The sequence below is a fragment of the Myotis lucifugus genome, unplaced genomic scaffold (genome assembly GCF_000147115.1).
Source record: "Myotis lucifugus unplaced genomic scaffold, Myoluc2.0 scaffold_10, whole genome shotgun sequence".
Taxonomy (NCBI): Eukaryota; Metazoa; Chordata; class Mammalia; order Chiroptera; family Vespertilionidae; genus Myotis; species Myotis lucifugus.
This window is the reverse complement of record NW_005871058.1, coordinates 13,251,085-13,271,586: the sequence shown is the minus strand read 5'-3', so window position 1 is coordinate 13,271,586 and position 20,502 is coordinate 13,251,085. Positions and strand designations below refer to the sequence as shown.

The following is a 20,502-nucleotide window of genomic DNA, read 5'->3' as shown; positions in this document are numbered from 1 at the left end:
AATACAAAATAATATTGAATATAAACGGTAATTGAAAAAAATTTTTAATTAAAAAAAAAGTCTACCTTCCAAAACTGCCCATTGCAGATATGAGCAAAAATATAATTTTACACAAAGAACATTTGTTTCTCTTATAATGCAGTATTTCAGGACTTGGTCCCCTCTCTGTGCCTTTTCCTTTTTTTTATTTTTTTGAAATTGTGCCCTGACCAGGAATTGAATCAGTCACTTCTTGGTTCATGGGTTGCCGCTCAACCCCTGAGACACACTGGCTGGGCTCCTTTTTTAAAAAACCTTAAACTCTAAACTATAGAATTGGACTCCTTGACCAGAAGGTTTACAAGCCAGTTCATCTTTGTTCTAGAACTCTGGGTGGCCTACATTTTTCCATCTTTAGTCGTCTTGTTCTTGAATGAAAGATTACTCCTTACATGTTAGTATTGTTCACTCGCCCTCTTGTGTCCATAGAGATTGTAGCACTCTCTATGGGTTGAATGAGCAAGTTTATCATGCAGAAATACAGCATTTTCTGCTTAGAGAGCGTACTCGTGGCTGCCAAATATGGTTGTACAGCTTAGTAAACACTGGGAAACAACCCCAGCCCAAGAGGTAAAGGAAAGGTCATTGAAACCTCTGCACATTTTACTTGTTAAGCCATGCATCCTATGTCCAGGCTGTATCTTCCCAGAGGGTTGCCCATTAAAATCCATTCAGGGGTGCCTGCCATCCAGGCTTGTACCACCTGGAGTGAGCAACATTCTCTCCTGTATACGAACTTCTGTACAGTCTTGTGGAGGCTCAGATGAGTTAATTGGAGACTGCTGTCCACATGTCACTTTCCTACTCAGAAATTAAAATCAGACTGTTAGAGCTGAATGACATCACTTAGCCCCAGGTTATCAGAGGAAGGGATTAAGGAACAGAGAGGCAAAATGAGAAGTGGCAAATTGATTAGTGGTAATACTGAAATGTGGCCTTCTGGCCAGTTCATGCTCTGAAGTCTTACTTTTAGCTTCAGGTGACCCCTGTATTTGACCCCACATTACCTATCCAGGTGTTTGCTGAGTGAATGACGACCCAACTGTATTTCTAAGACGACCCAACTGTATTTCTAATGTTTCTTTGCCCCCACCTCCCAAAACTCCCACTCTCCATGCTGTATCTATTCCTACTACACCCCTTTGTTCATATTTACTGTTCCTATCTGTAATGCTCACTGCTCTTTACCTGGTCAATGCTTAGTCCCAGGTCCACTTCCTCTGAGAAGCTGTCCTCCCCCAGCCTTCACTAAGCCAGAAGAGGAAGGGCCATGAGGCTGAGCACAGGTGTTCAGGTTTAGTTGAAGAGCAGTGGCCGGGATGCAGGACCTGCATTCTAGGTCTGCCAGGAGATGGCTGTTTGATCTTGAATAGATGCCCCCACCTCTCTGAGCCTCATTTTGCTCTGCCCAATTATGAAAGCATCGGACTACATTGGTGTTTGTGGCTGAGTGTGTGGCATGAATAGTGCTGGTGAGGTGGTATTAAGTGGTTCGTGGACAAGTATTTTGGGCATGTTAGTAGAAATGAATCTGTTTCATTAAACCCATCGTTCCCTAAATATTATTATACTAGAGGCCTGATGCACAAAAATTCATGCAAGAGTAGGCCTTCCTTCCCCCAGCTGCCGGCACTGGCTTCCCTCTGGCACCCGGGACCCAGGCTTCCCTCCTTCAGCCGCCAGTAGGCAACCCAGGACCCAGCTGGCTTCCCTCCGGCCCCAGCGTCATCAGGAAGGACATCCGGAATGATGTCCGGTCTAATTAGCATATTACCCTTTTATTATTATAGATGTGACAAGGCTAGATATTTTAAGTTTGAAAGAGAATTGATTTAAGGAAAACTCTGATGTAAACAAGTAGTAATCATGTGACAGAAGTGGTAAGTATCAAAGTGTGGAGGTTTGTGAAGCTCCAGAGGAGTTTGTTATCACTGTTAGCAGCTGATGACAATATATCTTCTCTCCTTGTTACAGCTGCATCTGGTTTGTTATCACTGCTAGCAGCTGATGACAATATATCTTCTCTCCTTGTTACAGCTGCATCTGGTATTCCCCGATCTTCACCACACGGATTGTGGTATAAAGTACAAAACAGGTCTTTAAAAAAAGACTTGTGGCTTCCCTGAGCTTTGTGTTGCCTCCATCGTTTATAAAAAGCATTGACCCAGAGTGTTCAAAACCATGTTCACTTTTATAAATGTAGATTTTTATTTATAAAAGTCACTTAGACTCCTTATGTAAAATTTGGAAATACAAAGAAGCAGAAAGGAAGAAAGGCGGCATCCATATTCTTACAATCCAACAATGAACCCTGTTTATATCCCTCCACAATTGGAAGTTGTCCTGCAAAAAATCCTAGCAAGTGGGGATCTATTTCTGTTCAGCATTATGGGAAATTGGAATATTCCTGATTTAATATATTTTTGTCATCACAAATCATAAAATCAAAAAAATGTCAATGTGGAATCCAGGGATGGGGTCCAATGGCATGCTTATCAGCAGCAGTTAAATAACTGCCACAGAGGTGACCCGTTCTGGGAGAGGCTACTGCAGGTCAAGGGTAACAACTGATATTCTTTGCAACGTGCATCATGTGTCTGAAGCTCTTTGCTAATAACGGTGGCCAAATATTTCACGTGTGTGTATGCTGACTTGCCGATTTGTCTCTCCTGCAGGGTTTTTAGAGTCTCTGGACGACTTTTACATTCTTAGCAGTGGTTTGGTACTGCTGCAGACCACCAACAGCGTGTATAATAAAACCCTACTAAAGCTTGTGACACCCGAGGCTCTCCTGGCCTGGCAGAGAGTCCGTGTGGCCAATATGATGGCCAGTGATGGCAAGCAGTGGGCAGAGATATTTTCAAAGTACAACTCTGGTAAGCGGCCCCGCAGAGTACCTTTTCAGGAATATACATATGTTTGGATTTTGAGTTAACCAGTAAAGCCTTACCCATGCCCTGCTTCCTGTCTCTCCCATTTCTCAGGCACCTATAACAATCAGTACATGGTCCTGGACCTGAAGAAGGTCAAGCTGAGGCACAGCCTTGACGCAGGCACTCTGTACGTTGTGGAGCAAATTCCTTCATATGTAGAATATTCTGAACAAACTGATGTTCTACGGAAAGGTACCTTCTTCATACTAGAAGTCGGAAGGATGATGAGTGTGTGTGTGTGTATGTGTATACATGGTGGGGAACGTGTGGTGTGTGAGTGTATGATGGAGGAGCGTGTGCTGGGGAAGAAAGGATGGGAATGCCACTGCTAGTTACACTGGGAAAGAATTTCCAGGTTCAGCACAATGTATAAAAGCTGCACTTCGAACTCTTAAGTGACCGTGTGTAGACTGGGACAGACCAGGCATTCACCATCTTATGACTGTCATGGCTCCAATATTACCTCCTCTCCTGGGTTCCCGAGTTAAGCTTTTAGTTCAATTCAGTAAATATTTATGGGAGCACCATGCTGGCCCAGGGACCAGAAGAGTACAGATGCAGGTACAAAATCCCTGACCTTTAGGAACTCACAATCTGGTAGGGAAGCAAGGGACAGAAAGCAGCCATTTTAGCACCCAGACACCAAAGAACGATGATAAACAGATTTAACTAAAGATTTCACAAACCCCAGTGGTGAAACCAAAGGAGCCGTTATCAGTGGGAGGAGTCAAGGGAGGTGGTTCTGGAGGACAAGAACGTAGCCCAGATGTTGAAGCCCAGGTTTTGGAGTCACACTGTCTCGATGTGAATCTCTGCTCCTCAGAATCTCAGGCAAACTATTCACTCTCTCCAAGTCTCACTTTCTTCATCTGCAAAACATGACAGTAATGGGACAGGTCCACAGTCAAATTTTTAATTTTGAATTCTCAAAATCTCAAAACTCTAAAACCAAGGTTTGTTTGTGTTTTGTTTTGTTTTTTTGTGTTTTTTTTTGGGGGGGGGGGGCAGGTGTCCCTAATCACTTGATAGCAAAAAATGACCTGATCTGAACTTATTTGGAAACAAGAGCTTGAACCGTCTATTTATATCTTTGTTCCCTCTTCTCTAGAGAGACTGTTTATATATTAGGCTACAGAAATATCACTCTGTGTGTGTGTGTGTGTTAATCCTCACCGGAGGATATTTTTACATTGATCTTTTAGGGAGAGTGGGAGAGAGAGGGAAAGACAGAAGGAAATATGGATGTGAGAGAACCGCATCAACTGGTTGCTTCCTGCCCTGACCAGGGCCCAGGCTGGGGAGAAGCCTGCAACCAATGTACGTGCCCTTGACCAGAATCAAACTACGTGCCCTTGACCAGAATCAAACCCAGGTCCCTTTAGTCCGCAGGCAGATGCTCTTTACACTGAGTCAAACCCTAGTGCGGAAAATCATTCTTTGAATACTAGGTGCTTCCCACAGAGACTGCAATGCCATATCTAATATATGTATGCCGTTGCTGTTCTAAAATATAAAAAAAAACCCTGAATTCTGCCCTAACCAGTTTGGCTCAATGGATAGAGCGTCGGCCTGAGGACTCAAGGGTCCCAGGTTCGATTCCAGTCAAGGACATGTACCTTGGCTGTGGACACATCCCCAGTAGGGAGTGTGCAGGAGGCAGCTGATCAATGTTTCTCTCTCATCGATGTTTCTAACTCTCTATCCCTCTCCCTTCCTCTCTGTAAAAAGTCAATAAAATATATTTAAAACAACAACAAAAAAATAAAAACAAAACAAAACACCTGAATTCTGAAACACATCTGGCCCCCAAGAGTAAACCTTTATAATTTCACAGGGTTGTAAAAAAGATTGAGAAAATTCTTGTAAATTCTTGAGCACATTGCTGGATTTATGAGCACACACAGTAAGTCCTTGCTGAATATTTGTTGAATAAATGAAACTGAAGATGATGTTTGACTGGGGGTTTAAAGCCCAAACAGGAGCTCACTAATTTGACAAGGTCAAGCAAATGAAGCGTGAGAACTGGTGTGACTGAGAAACTATTAGCTTAAGATAGCCAAAGGAAAGGCTATGAAGTGTAAGATAGGTAGTCAGGGGAAAATATCAGCCTTGTATAGCCTGATAAGCAGTTTAGCCTTTATGCTTTAGGACACGGACGTTTCTGAAAAGGGAGGGTAGACTGGAGATCAGAGAGAAGACAGGAGATCAATTAGGAAACTATTGAAATAGATGGGCTGACGGATGAGTAGGTACAGAACCAAGATAAGGTATCGACCCTGGGGATCATGGCCTGGTCCTCAGTTTCCCAGGTCCCCAAATCAACTTTGTAATGACGCCTGGAGTGAGCCATCTCAGCAGGAATGGCTCACATCAATGACGTGTACACTATATGCATAAAGCAGAATTAAGGTGGAAACTTCCATTGCCAAGCAGATATGACCGGGGACCAGCCCCAGCGGTCCAGGGGTTCCCAAAGGTGTGGACGGAGTCGGCGAAGAATGTTTTACACGGCGACAGCATTCAGAACTCTCTAGCTCTCTTTAGTCTCCGTGGATCTTCCTGTGCCTGGCTGAAGCCACAGAGAAAGATCCTGAGGCAAGCTGAGCCTTTATTTTTATAGTCAGAGGTAAACAAGGTAGTGGTTACCAAAGTTACACTGTTCTTGTGAGTTTCACTTGTTTACACTGTTCTTGTGAGTTTCACTTGTTTTTGTTCTTGTTGCACTTCCCTCAGCCCATTAGCTTCCCAGGTAAGTTCCCTCAGCCCATTAGCTTCCCAGGTAAGATCTAAGAGGACTGTGCCTTCTAAGCTGGGACTTGTTTGTGACTTTGCCAACAGGTCAATCTGATGTTTGTGACTTTGCCAACAGGTCAATCTGAGGCTTAACCCTATATCGGCTCCCCACAGTAGACGAACGTCCTTTTTGGGGAAGAAAAAGTCACCTGAGAAGTTAAATCATTAGTTGGTTACTTGGTTAGCATGACAATTCGAAACTGAGACCCTCGTGGTCTGACCTTGAAGGCTGGTCCATCCAGCTCTTAAGAGCCTGACAGTAACAGCAGGCCTCCAAAGAGAGATCTGAGTGGTGATGTTCCTTTGTTGACTGATCATCCAGGCCAGTATAATCTGGGATGTTCCTGAAATGATTTTACTATGGTTGTGTCACATGTTTGATGCTTAGTGACTAGTGGCCTTGGCACACTTCCCAGTTTTGAATGAAGCTGAGCCTTTCTGAATGCTTAGCAGTGGTTCTCAACCTTCCTAATGCCGCGACCCTTTAATACAGTTCCTCATGTTGTGGTGACCCTCAATTTCATTGTTACAAATTGAACATAATTAAAGCATAGTGATTAATCACAAAAACAATATGTAATTATATATGTGTTTTCCAATGGTCTTAGGCTACCCCTGTGAAAGGGTTCGACCCCCACAGGGGTCGCGATCCACAGGTTCAGAACTGCTGGCTTAGAGTCAAAGGAGTTGAAAGCCTACTGGAACCTTAAAGATCATCTCCATTCCCCTCATATTACTGACTCTCCTTTTCCCTCCCACTGCTAAAAAAAGGAAATGAAAACAACAAACAAAAAAACGATGTTAATTAACTACCTGAGACCTAGTTGTTGAGCCCTGAGCCTAGAATCCATCCAGGTTTTCTGATCCCCAGCACTTTGTTCCTCCACTTTCCTGGCATATTATATTCCCTGTTCGGACCACGCTGTGAAACCATCTTTTGGCATTTCACTAACCAAGTCCACTGAAATGAGCTCCCCAGACCACTTGGTGTTATACTTCATTTTGCTCTATAAATGCTAAGGTTATTTCCTGGTTAAGAGATTGCTTTAAGGATTTTGGGTGAAAACCAAAGAATTCTGGTGCTCTTTCCCCCTAATGGAATAATCTAGAGGTATACCAATTCTGTAAATTATAATGGTTTGACTGCCAGGGTTCACAAAGTTTTATTTTTTATATAATATCAATATCATGTAATTACACACCAATGCCAGGTTTCAAAAGAAACTACCATAACATTTCTTTTGTTCCCTCTCTTTCCTTTTCTGTCTCCCTCCCTGTCAATCCCACTCTTCCTTCCCTTCCATTCCAAATCAGGATATTGGCCTTCCTACAACGTTCCTTTTCATGAAAAAATCTACAACTGGAGTGGCTATCCATTGTTAGTTCAGAAGCTGGGTTTGGACTACTCTTATGATCTGGCTCCACGAGCCAAAATCTTCCGGCGTGACCAAGGAACAGTGACTGACATGGCATCCATGAAATATATCATGCGATACAACAGTACGTAGCACATTTCTCAGGAATCATTCTTCAAAACTCCTTTTCTTCCCCATGGATAAAGAATCCATGTAAGTTTATCATCTCTGTACTAGAAGGAATTATAAGAATGAATTAAGTATTTTGTATTCAATTCATATTATACATATTTTATACTCAACACATAAAATTTTGTTCACCTTCATAAAATGACAGGGAAAGATTCTATAGATTTTTTTTTAATTGAAAACTTGTATGTGAAACACAGAAAAACCCATACGATGTACTTTTTTTTACTATCACCCCTCAGCCCCCAAACACAGGTTTCCTTCCAAGGACAAAAGCAGCCAATAAAACAAAAATTATTCATAAATACTTTATTTTTTAACAGTATCAAAATCAAATTTGTAATTATTTTGTGGAAAAAAAATTGATGCACATTTATCCTGTTAATCTTTCATCCACTCTTCACTGTGCAAGGTTCTTGAGAACAGGCTGGGCCTGGAGCAGGGAACTTACAGTTGCCCCTTCCTAGTACAAGCCAAAGGAGACTTCTGTATCCCGGAGCACACTGGGCTGCAGAGGCCTCTCTGATTATCTAGCTTTTAACAGGTCCAAAAATTTCACTGTGGATCAGTGTTACCTCAGCATAGTCTGTGCTCACTCTTGTCCCAATCTCTGTTTCCTAGATTATGAGAAGGATCCTTACAGTAAGGGTGATCCGTGCAACACCATCTGCTGCCGTGAAGATCTGAACCCATTTGACCCAAGTCCTGGAGGTTGCTATGATACGAAGGTAACATGCTACTGACTTTTGAATTTAATTTCCGCCAGCACCTACACCTATTTAAAGGCAAAGCTGCAAAGGTTTTGGTGGCATAGAGCACAACAATGTTTCTACCCATTACTTGATTCAGGGTTCACCTTTTTCAGATATTCTGGTGATAGGTGCCATTGCCTAACTTCAAATCCCTGCTCTGCCACTTAACCCACTGTACGCCATAAGCGTCTGTAGAGCAAGCGGTGGACCTTCCCCACACACCACGCGCATCTATAAAAAAAAAAAGTTTTCCCTAAGTGGCAGCCCTGACCAACTTTAAAATAATTTTTCTTGAGAATTTTCAGCTGAAAATATTCAAGAACACCCGAATTATGAGTAATATATTTATTTTTATAACTAGAGGCCTGGTGCAAAATTCATGCATGGGTAGGGTCCCTAGGCCTGGCCAGCAATCAGGGCCAATCAGGGCCTTCCGGCTGTCAGCCGGGGCCTTCCTTTGTTCCACGCTGCCCCCTGGTGGTCAGCTCACGTCATAGTGAGCGATCAAACTCCCAGTCTAACTCCCGAGGGGACACTTTGCATATTAGCCTTTTATATGTATAGATATTCACTGCAAATTGATTTTTTTTTTTAATATATTTTATTGATTTTTTACAGAGAGGAAGGGAGAGAGATAGAGAGTCAGAAACATCGATGAGAGAGAAACATCGATCAGCTGCCTCCTGCACATCTCCCACTGGGGATGTGCCCGCAACCCAGGTACATGCCCTTGACCGGAATCGAACTCGGGACCTTTCAGTCCGCAGGCCGACGCTCTATCCACTGAGCCAAACCGGTTTCGGCTGCAAATTGATTTTAAATTAAATTCAAAATATCGTGGCATGTGGGGATGGTTTCCGTTTTGGACATGTGGCAGTTAACTGTTAATAGTAAATCACATAATCTTATAATGCTTCTGTTTCCTCATCTGTAAAATGGAAGTAACAGTACTTGCCTCATATGGCTGTAGAGAAGAACATTTAATATCTATAGAATGTTTAGAACAGTACTTAGTGGGTTATTTGAAAATGTACACATCATGATGATGTTGGTGGTAATAATGTGGATGTCTAAAGTTTTCCAGACTGGCCCAAAGTCCAAAGAATATATTGAGAGCAGTGTGATTTTAAATAGAAATTTAATTTAGCTGAAGGAACAAGTATTGAACCAGACACAAAATCATTAAAGGGTTTTTAGTTTTTAGCATGCTAGAATTGATAAGTGCTACAATGTATCTTATAAGTAATATGTTTGCAGTGGTGGTCTGAAATAGCTCATATAGATATGAGGACCAGTTGTTAAAATCAGTTGACTGTGTTGATAGCTTGAATTCGGCCATGGTGGGAGTATTTACACCATGGAAATCAGCAAACATTACAAATCAGGGCCTTTTTTTCCCCCTCACAGTTAGTTGTTAAAAAATTTACCTGGATACTCCTGGGTTTGGGAGATCCAAGGGGGTAAGCTAGTTATTTTAGTTGGTGGAGAGAATCATTTTACCACATCCTTTTGTACTTTTGGTTTGGGCATGTGTCTTTTCATTTGCAACTCCAGTCCTAAATTCTGGAAGAAATCTGTGAGAAGAGTTAACTGTTCTATCTTCAGCTCTGAAACTGTAAGAATGTCAACGGCCCCCCCCCCCCCACACACACACATTTTTTTTTTCTATCAGCCTAAAGCCTAAATAGGAGATGCTTTAGAATAGCCTGAGTTCCAGCTCACCCTACATTATAGGTATGTGATGATGGCAAAACTTTAGCCTTAATGACTCTCAATATGTTAGGAAATGCAAATAAATAAATAAATAAATAAATAAATAAATAAATAAATAAATAAAGGAATCTAACAAGCAAAATAGATACAAACAGAGCAGGCTGACAGCTGTTGGAGAGGAGGGGTAATGGAGGACTGGGTGGGGCATGGTAGAGGGATTGAGGAAAAAAAGAGAAAAAACTCATGGACAAGAACAACACTGAATTGCCAGGGGGAGGAGAGTATGGGGGGGATAAATGGTGATAGGAGGATACTTGACTTGGGGTGGTGAACACAATACAGTGTACAGATGAGTTGTGGAACTGTGTACCTAAAACCTATATAAATTTTAACCAGGATCACCCCAATAAATTCAATAAAAAGGGAAAATTAGTGGATAGAGAGCTTGGCACACATGAAGCCCCAATGAATGTTTTTGTATTTATTTTTTATGGCATTTGCAAACATTCAGTGAAGTGTGTAACATGTTATATCCATTCCAGAATATACAGAGAATTACCCTCTGCTGCCTTGCCTAGAATCCAAGCCGACCTGCCATTTGTCAGATTTTACTTCCTTCTGGAAACACAGGAGCCTGCCAATTTTTCATCAAAAAAAAGTTCTGTTGAGGATATACTTTAAAAACATTTCTCTTGAGCCATTTTGAATATAGGAAAAATCCTAAGTTATGAGACATTTTCCTCTTTCCCCTCTAAGGTTAACAACTGCTGCTATCCATTGTTTAGGTGTTTTTGAGAACCATGGGCATTTTTTGATATTGAGCTCCACTTTATAACTTGCTACCGTACTGATTAATAAAACTTTTATTGAGGAATTAACTTTTTTTTTGGCACTGCACCAAGCACTTACTTTCATTAAACTTCATGACAACCCTTCTGTGAAGTAGGGTTATCAGCCTACTTTACAGCTGAGAAAACTGAGCCATACGGAGGTTATTTTTTTAATAAATTTTGGAGCTAGAATTTTGATTATGAGTAATGGATTACAGATCTCACACTTTGGCTACATTGCTAATACCCTCCTACTATTCAATTCATATGTGAATGCCAAATGAAGACAGAATAGCAGATTGTGGAAGTTGGCAAGATTTTGTTCTAAAGGGGCTAATATTTTGACTTTGGAAATGGGTTGGAGGGGGAGGAGAAAAAATAGGGATTTAGTCAATTTTTTCTCCAAATTGTTTTTCTAAAATGTCTCCCTCTTCTCTTTCCAGGTGGCAGATATGTACCTAGCATTAGAGTACACAGCACATGCCATTAGTGGTCCCACAGTACAAGGTGGCCTCCCTGTTTTTCACTGGAAGCGGTTCAACAAAACTCTCCATGAGGGCATGCCAGAGGCCTACAACTTTGATTTTATTACCATGAAGCCAATTTTGAAACCTGACATAAAATGAAGGGCGATAAGAAAATAGAAGGCTGCAAATAAGATACCAAAGGCACTATTTTAGCTATGTTTTTCCATTCACAATTAGTCTTAATAAAACGTATTAAATTTAGTCTGTTACTGTCATTCCCCACTGTTGACTGTGTAGTTAACAAGCATTCACTGTAGAAGAAACATTACACATGATTAACGACACTAGAATTCAGCATACAAACTTATATACAAGAGGGTATGGCAGCCCTAGCTGGTTTGGCTCAGTGGATAGAGCTTCGACCTGTGGACTCAAGGGTCCTGGGTTTGATTCTGGTCAAAGGCACACGCCCAGGTTGTGAGCTCAATCCCCAGTAGGGGGCATACAGGAGGCAGCCAATCAATGATTCTCTTTCATCATCCATGTTTCTCTCTTTCTCCCTCTCCTTTCCTCTCTGAAATCAATAAAAAATATATATATTTTTTAAAAAGAGGGTATGGCAGAAACTGTTCCGTTACTCATCAAAATCCATATTCTTTTATGCCTGGCCACACAGACCACATATCCCAGGTTCCCTTAGGTAGTTGTGCCACATGACGAGTTCTTATCAGTGGAATCTGACATGAGTGCCTGTTTCAGGCCTGGCCCCTAAGAACCTGTGCTCCTCCATGCTCTTTCCCCTTCCTTCCCTGGCTGGATATACTTAGTGACAAAGCCCAAAGGAAAGGTGGAGCTGTGTTTCCAATGGAACCTCTTACAGAAATGTAGGGAGTGATATTTCTGGCATTAACAGGTATCAGTTGAGTCTTTTTGTGGTGCAAGCAAACCTTAATGTTGTCTCCCATTACTGAAAAGCAGCACATCTCATCTGAGAGCAACTCTGTAATAGCTTTTCTTTCAAAGTTTGAGAACTGTGTGTACTTTTAGTGCTGTGGTATTGTCAAATAGGCTAAATAAACCATACTGTACAGTCTAATGAGTGATCCTTAACAAAGTGAGAGACTTTCGAAAGAAACAAACACAAGGAGCAAGAATAATCAGAATGAATCAGAGTACTCAGCATGTTAAAAACCCATAGTTTATTTCAAAGTATAAATTTCAGGCTTGCTGGACAAATCCCACTACAGTTAACACTTAAACAGACACCAGTCTACTGTACATTTAGAAAAGAAAAAAAAAACACAAAAACCTTTAAAACCTAATAAAAACAGGACAACTTGCTATAGCCCAGTTTATATTAGACATTAGGAAGATCTTAACATTGTCTTATTATTTACACTTTCAACTGCAATAAAGAAAAATCAGAATGCAAGTTTCCTACAAAGTATTTTTATATTAACTTTGAAATGGCTGATGAAATACTAAAGCCAAGATTTCCAAAAGGTGTTTGATTGCCCAGTTACCTTATTTACAAACAAAATAAAAATAAAAAAGACAGCATTTAAATATAAATGCTTGGTATTTAGCTGACTCTACAAATTAAAAAACTTATTTAGCATGATAAAACTATTTGTATGGTCCTATTCCTCCCCATTGGCTGGCTCAAGAGAAATAGATTTCAGGAATTACATAAGTCTGCCACACTAACAAAACTGCTCATAAGAATTGTTCTAATCTTTTCCTTTGTCCCAAAATGTAAAAAAAAGGGGAGGTGGGGTGGGAGGACGGGACACATCATTTGCCCAGTAAGGAAGGCAGAATCATACATTGATCTAATACTGAGACTTGATTTTTCTGGAAATTAGAATAAAACAGGCCAATAACAACAACTGGCCAATAATAAAACAACGAATGAATCATAAGATACTGAAATAACCCAAGGTTTTTGCAGTACTCTAACAGTGCTAAGATCGTATGTATAAAAGCAAGAGAGGACGATACCACAGGCATTATTTTGTTAATCTTGTATAGTACTGGGAAATTCGTGGAACAAGATAAATGCATGTCATGCAATATTAACACTCACCTTGTTGCATAAATAATTCAGAAAATATAACCAAAAGAGAACAAAAACTTAGCTAACACTTATGCAATACAGTAAGAGAATTCTGTATGGTGCAGCCCACCTAAGGAGTTCTGTAGAAATGTACCCCTGATTCTAAGCTCCTTGCTCTAGGACTTGTTTTTCAAATAAACCTTTCATTTACCTGACATTGGGGGTGGGGAGAGTGGGGAACATCTCAGTGTGAGGCAAATGGTACCCCAATAAATATCTTTTAAGAAAGCAAGCTCTCTTCACTCTTCTCATTTTCTACTGTGTTAAACAGTACACAGTATTCTGCATATTTTAAAAAGTGAGTCCAGAGAAATAGAGGGATATAGTTACCTCATCAAGTTAACTGTTAATAACATGTTATCTTTATATGTAATTTATAAATTTACTGGCAATAACAATTTTGGAAAGAGGCTTACACCTTAAATAGGGCGAAAATTAACAGATACAAAGTAAAGAGTAACAAACATCACTGTTATCTTTAAATGCCACGTAACCATTTTGGGTTGAAATTTCATAAATTTCCAGGATTTCCAATAAAGTGACATTTAACACAAGTATTGTCAGGCTAAAAAATTTAGTAAACTTGCATTCCCAAAATGGGATAAACAAGCTTATTTGTAATACTCTGTGAAAAGGCACAACAAAATAAAAAAGGTATCATGGGGTGTGAACTGCTACAAAAAATCTGTAATCAGTAGCTATTTCTAGCTGAATCTTCCATTCTCTCTCCTGAATAAAAAGTGTCCATCAACATTAAAACCTGCCCCAAATAAAAGACTAGAGTTCTAGCCTACCACCTTTCAGTTAATCCAATATAGCTGCTGTTGCCTACAAATCCCATGTCAGACTAATTTGTTGAGGCCAATTTATAATATGCTTTTTCCTCAAATAATTACAATATTTCTTTGTACCTTCCTCCCACCATCAGGAATAAAAAATTATTTTACTGTAGCAAAATATTTTTAGGGTTACTGTTTGAAAATTTTTTTGACAGAAAACACAGTATACACTAAAATAATGTAATATTTCCATTTTACTGGGCTTTCTTCACAGGATTATATAGTGCTACAAAAACTCTTTTAAAAAGGGATTAGTGACTATAAATAGAAACATTCACCAAGGGAACCATTTCAAGGCTAGGTAGGCAAATTGTTATCACATGACCAAAAAAAGGCCAATAAAGAACAATTTTGAACATGAGCTTTCTATTCTGTAGACAGGAATGATCTTGAGCACATAATCAATGTTGCATCCACTGCAGGTAGAAACATATATACATGCAGGTATGGACAGGTATTCATATACATCTATCTCCCTTTCGAAATTTTCATTGGCATGACATTGGCAACTTCTTTACCATTGTCATTAGTCCTAGAATGAGTAATAGCTACATGGTTGGCAAATTTGATTCATGGAAACTTTAATTCTCATTGTGGCCTTATTTTCTGAAAGTGAAAGGAAGGTTTTGGAGCATTTATAATTTGGCAACCTGTAGGCTTTCTTCAGCATCAACCAAAATTCACACATAACATGACATACACTGACTGGTGAAAGTCTATTTAAAGACTTTACAACTAGAATGCTTCCAGTTTCAAGCCACCAATGTGGCAAACAAAGCATTAATGGAGAGGATGCTCCTTCCTATAATTACAGGAGGTATAATTTGAGAAGGTACAAATATGAATTCGAAGATGATAATTTCACGAACTCCATGAATTCCTTTCAAAATATTCCCAACCATACTCTCATCCCCAAGTGTACCCAGGAAGTCCTGTCCTACACTATCTACACTCAACTATCTGATACCAATAGAGCTCGCACTCGTATTGAAAATGCAGGACACCTAAGCTGACTTTGATTAACTTTGAAGAGGAACAGAGAACTAATTTATATCTAATTGTTACATAAACTGACCCCAAAGGATATGCTTTGAATTCTATCCAAAGCTGACATAGATAAATTACACAAAACTTGGCACCATCAAAACAAAGTTAAAAGTTAACAAAAGGAACAATGATACAATAAAGAGATAATGGATCTTTCCCTTTAATATTTTAGCTCACTGTATTTTGTAAATTTGACTATTTCCTTTGAAAGAATATTATGCTTTGGGTGATAAAATAAACTGTAAATGCTTTCATAATTTCTGACACTGTGTGAGCACAGATACTGAAATTTTTTAGGAAAAGTTTCTTATACAGTTTGGTCTTCTCTTGGTCTACTTTACATAAAGTAAATTTAAATAGTGACCAAAAATAAAAGCATTTATATTCTTAGGAGAAAATAGCAAGTGAAAATTTTGGAGTTAGATGTAGTAATGCCACTGATGAGAATATGTATAAAAGCCTTGTTTTAACATTTACTTGAGGGAGTGTGCTATATTTTGCGGAGATAAAGGAAAAATGAAGGGCTAAAAGCTGAAAGGAAAGAAACAGTGGACAAATGGCCATGTTTATTTTTGCAGTTAATGTTTAAGGCACAAAATAAATGTAAAAGAAAGATAGAAAAGGGAGGGGCCATTTAGATGTTTTCGCCTATTTAACAACCCAGAAGAGACAACAAAAGATAAAACAGATCCTTTCCTGTGTTCAAATTAACCTATTTTAAGCTCTTTAACCATTTTGCTTTTTATTTTTTTCTTTGGGTTTTGTTTAGATTCTGTTTAAATCATTTAACTATGAAACTACAGATCCCTTAGAAATAGAATCATGCCAGTTACATACCTCAGATGCTTTGCTCTACTTTATGCTAGAAGAGAGGTAAATTTGAGAATGAAAATGGGAGATTCCACTGCAACAAACATATATAAATAGGAAAAAAGAAAACCACACAAACACCCACACATATTATTCCCCAGCCTCAAGACTAAAGGAAGATGCACATTTACATTTCAAAACCTTGAAGCTTGAATTGTTCAGGAAAAGGTTCTTGCTTTATGAGCTAAGTTTATTTTATTCTGATTATAAACAAACGTAGTGTATATACACATCTGTCCAAGAAATCTCGCACAATGTAGATTTTTACAATGGGTATCATGCACAAGATTAAAATAAGACCAAAAAGTGGAACTTTTCAAAGAAGAGAGAAAGGGTCCAAGGTTTAACTGCTCTGGGAAGAAGAGATCACATCCGTTGACTGAGGATCGCAGAAAGGTCCAAAACGTCCATAAATATCCTTGGCCCGTACAGCAAAGTAGTATTTGCTGCCAGATACAAACTGGGTCAGAGTGCATGCCATTGGCAAAGGAAGTGCCTTTACCTCTCCAATCTTTTTCCATTGTGAGGGCACAGTGGCACTGGGTTCCTCATGGTAAGCATAGAGATGGTAGCTGTCAACAGTGGCACAGGTTCGATCCACTTCCAGGACACTCCATGACAGTACAATGCCATTTTGACTCTGAACTCGTGCTAACTTCAAGTGCGGCTTCTGAGGCAGAGATGTGCTGGCAGCTTCTGGGGGCAGGCGCGGTGGTTGTGGGGCTTCTGGTAAGGGTGCTGGGTGCACAGGGCGTGGGGGCTCCTAACCAAGAAGAGCCATGTTGATTTATAATGACCACACAAAGGGCTGTTTTTGAGAATTAGAACTAAGACATCCCACTTACTGAGAACATTTTATATCAAAATACAGGGAAATACCAAATATTTGGTACGTTTTATTTGGTGAGCTGTAACCAACTGTACCCCAAACAATGATGCTGAGGTAACCCCTGCTATTCTTTCCAGACCTACAGAGTTTTCCTTGGGAAATAAAAGCCCTTGCTAATGGAACATCATCTTGACAGATTGAAATCATCATCTACTTCTAACAAAATAATGTATGATTTAATTCTGTATGCTACAGCTTCTTTTTTTAGTACAATGTAACGTTTTAAAATATTGTGTGTCCCTGGCCAGTGTGGCCCACTTGGTTGAGCGTCGTCTTGTGCTACAAAAGGTTGCTGGTTCGCTTCTCAGTGAGAGCACATACCCAGGTTGTGGGATTGATCCCCGGTCGGGGTGTGTATGAGAGGCAACCAATTGATGTTTATCATGTCAGTGTTTCTTTCTCTCGCTCCCTCTCCCTTCCTTTCTCTCAAAAATCAGTAACATTTTTTAAAAAAACTTTAAAAATAAAATATTATGTGTGTCAGTCTACCATAGAAAATTTGAGTATTTAACTCTTCTTTCATTTTAAAGCTGTTTTTCCATATAAAGACTAGCATATTCTTACAAATAAGAAATAAGCACATTTAATAATGAATGTACATTATGCTTTTGATCAGGCTACATGAAATAGGTGACATTTAAATTAGATCCTGAAACAGGAAATTTAGAAATATAGAAAAAGTTGTGTACCATTCTGCCAATAGGTAAAGCATGAGCAAAGGCATGCGGGATTTTTGGGCAAAAACCAGTGATAACTTTTTATTCAGACATAGGGTATGTGAAGAAAAGATAAATTTCGAAAGGTAGGTTAAAGCTAGATAATGAGAAAGGATTAATACTAAGCTTAAGAAGTCAAATTCACTTATCTAACATTGGACATTAGTATTATTATATTTGGGTTTTAAGATTACAGTGATAATTTTTCCAAAAAAGATTCAAGTGAGAGCCAGGAAATAGGGATATTAAGTGATTTTTTATTCTTTCTAGTGAAACATCATTATTCCACTGGCTTTAGGAAAGTGGTATTTTGGTGTGTGTGGTTTTTTTTTTGTTAATCCTTACCCGAGGATATTTTTTCTATTGCTTTTCAGAGAGAATGGAAGGGAGGGAGGGAGAGAGAGAAATATCAATGGGAGAGAGACACATCAATTGGTTGCCTCCCACACTCACCTTGACTGGGGGCAGGGAGTGAACTGGTGCAACCCAGGTACATGCCCTTGACTGGGAATTGATCCCAACACATCTTCCATGCCCAGTCTGATGCTCTAACCCTTGAACTAAACTGGCCAGGCATGCTCACTGACTTTAAATTGGAAGTCATGAAACAAGATTTTCTTAACCGAAATTCATTTAACAAAAATTGTTTTAATATATATTTTATTAAATGGATAATTTGCATATATTAAATAGTGAATTCTGTGATAGTCTGATGCCATCTTTTTAATTCCCATGCCTTCTCAAAACTTAGTACCAGAAACATGTACATAGGAAGAACTCAGAAAGGATATGCTGAATAATGTCAAGGAATATAAATCTGCTGAAATTCTTATGCCTAATGGAAAAAAAATCAAACATGTCTGGAAAAAGGTATAATCTCAATTGAAAAGTTAAAATAAATATAAAGTTAGAGAGAAAAAAATTTAAACTTAAATAGACAAAAATTGAAAGCTGAAGAAGTAGAACTAAGTTGAGCCCTGGCCAGTGTGGCTCAGTTGGTTGGGCGTCATCAAATCAAAGGTGTGATTCCCGGTCAGGGTACATACATGCCTAGGTTGCAGGCTCGATCCCCCGTCAGGGTGTAAGCAAGAGGCAACTGATCAATGTTTCTCTCACATCGATATTTCTCTCTCTCTCCCCCTTCTTATCTCTCTAAAATCAATAAAAACATATTTTGAAAAGTAAGACTTATTTGAATGCTAACCAATTTGCTCTAATTCAGTGGTTCTCAACCTTCCTAATGCCGCGACCCTTTAATACAGTTCCTCATGTTGTGGTGACCCCCAACCATAAAATTATTTCTGTTGCTACTTCATAACTGTAATTTTGCTACTGTTATGAATCGTAATGTAAATATCTGATATGCAGGATGTATTTTCATTGTTCGTGACCCACAGGTTGAGAACCGCTGCGTCTAATTCCTATCTCAAATTGTCTTTTTTCCTAAAGTGACTTAATCGTTTTAAAAGTAAAATTAAATAAACATATAGCTAACAATGTAAGAGACAATGGCTGAAGCCATACTTGACTGGATGGAGCACAGGAATTTAAGAAGTTTGACAATAGTTTAAATGGCCTATAATATCCCTTCTAGTTCTTAAAATTCTAAGATTCTGAATCTGCTCATGTCCCAAAACTAAGTCAACTGAGTTGTTATATTTTTGTTGTTGCAATGGCTTTTACTGAAGTTTTATAGATAAAATAATGTGATATCAGGAATTTGCTTCAAAATAGTTGGTGTGTACATGGTTGTGGAAGTAAGTGGCTGGTACCATAGATGAAATAAGACTGGCCAAGCACTAATAATTGTTGAAGATGTGTGACAGGTATACAGAAATTATTACTCTATTTTTTCTACATATATTTGAAAATTGCTATTTAAAAATATTTTTAAATTATTTAAAAGAATGTTCCTCCTGTGAGATGCACTTTATTCTAAGACAATACACATGAATGGAACCCAGTAAAAAACAAAAACACAAAAAAACACCCCACCAACACACACACACACACACACACAACTCTGATAGGTCATCAAATTTGCAAAACTATAATATAAATAAGAGATTTTTGCTATACTTTTTATGAAAGACTAATGAATGAAAGGAATTATTTATAGACACAAACAACAGTAATGGCAAATTTGCCACACACTCCAATAGGGCCAGACTAGAGGGGCTGGGATCGGACAGCCTGAGTTATAAAATGGTTTTGCCTGACACTAGCTTGGGTAGTGACACAGAGTAACCACTTAACATCTTTGTTTGTGACACAGTATTCTTTTCTATAAGAAATTAATAATCCTTGTAAAGTTGTGAGGATTAAATCAAAGCACATTAAATTAGAGTACCTGGTATATTGTAAGTGCTCCATTAATATTAATGTTTTCATTGTAGAACAATAAAAATAATAGCTATTAAGAGCATAGGCCCTAGAACATGGGTTTCTACAAAGTATGACCTTGGGCTGCTTAGTCAGCTTCTCTGTGCATTAGCTGCCATATCATTAAAGAGAGAGAGCGCAGGAGTCCTAAAGGAGTTCCGTGTAAGAACTAAGTACAGTAACAGTGTCTGGCACATAGTAAGCACTTAATAAATGCTAGCCATTATTACATGTAATAAAAAAATGAATGATCCTTTGCTTGGTAAGAAGTGATATGTCTCAATCTCCTCCCTCCTCATAAAGCCAGTATATTTCCATTTACATGGTATACCAAACCAAATACTGTTATAATCATGTCACAGGATAATGTGACATTATTTTGGAGACTACATTACATCTAAGGGGAAATCTTGTGATTTTCTGTTATCTCTGAGCAATGAATTCCGAATACCACTGAATTATTAAAAACAACAAAGTGGCAGCAATGTAGCAGTTAGAACTGGTATAATGTTTTGAGGAAAAAAATAAAGTTAGAGCATCAAAAAATGGTTTTTAAAATATGCTTTTTAATA

General features: G+C 38.9%; 2 protein-coding genes across 8 annotated transcripts in view; one reads left to right on the top strand and one right to left on the bottom strand.

Annotated features, from left to right (window-relative positions):
* PLBD1 (phospholipase B domain containing 1) overlaps positions 1 to 11,346 on the top strand; it is a 52,254-nt gene extending 40,908 nt beyond the window's left edge. For 3 of the 5 annotated variants that reach the window (XM_023750059.1, XM_023750061.1, XM_023750060.1), the window contains exons 7-11: positions 2,715 to 2,915; positions 3,024 to 3,164; positions 7,080 to 7,265; positions 7,931 to 8,037; positions 11,048 to 11,346. In XM_023750059.1, coding sequence (XP_023605827.1) covers positions 2,715 to 2,915; positions 3,024 to 3,164; positions 7,080 to 7,265; positions 7,931 to 8,037; positions 11,048 to 11,230 — 818 coding nt within the window. In that variant the 3' untranslated portion in view covers positions 11,231 to 11,346. Of the gene's footprint in view, positions 1 to 2,714; positions 2,916 to 3,023; positions 3,165 to 7,079; positions 7,334 to 7,930; positions 8,038 to 11,047 lie in introns of all 5 variants that reach the window. The other 2 variants (XR_002828088.1, XM_006084268.3) reach the window with 2 other exon arrangements.
* ATF7IP (activating transcription factor 7 interacting protein) overlaps positions 3,193 to 20,502 on the bottom strand; it is a 116,343-nt gene continuing 99,033 nt past the window's right edge. For 2 of the 3 annotated variants that reach the window (XM_014451714.2, XM_023750056.1), the window contains exon 15: positions 12,248 to 16,706. In XM_014451714.2, coding sequence (XP_014307200.1) covers positions 16,287 to 16,706 — 420 coding nt within the window. In that variant the 3' untranslated portion in view covers positions 12,248 to 16,286. Of the gene's footprint in view, positions 3,842 to 12,247; positions 16,707 to 20,502 lie in introns of those variants that run through there. The other variant, XM_023750057.1, reaches the window with a different exon arrangement.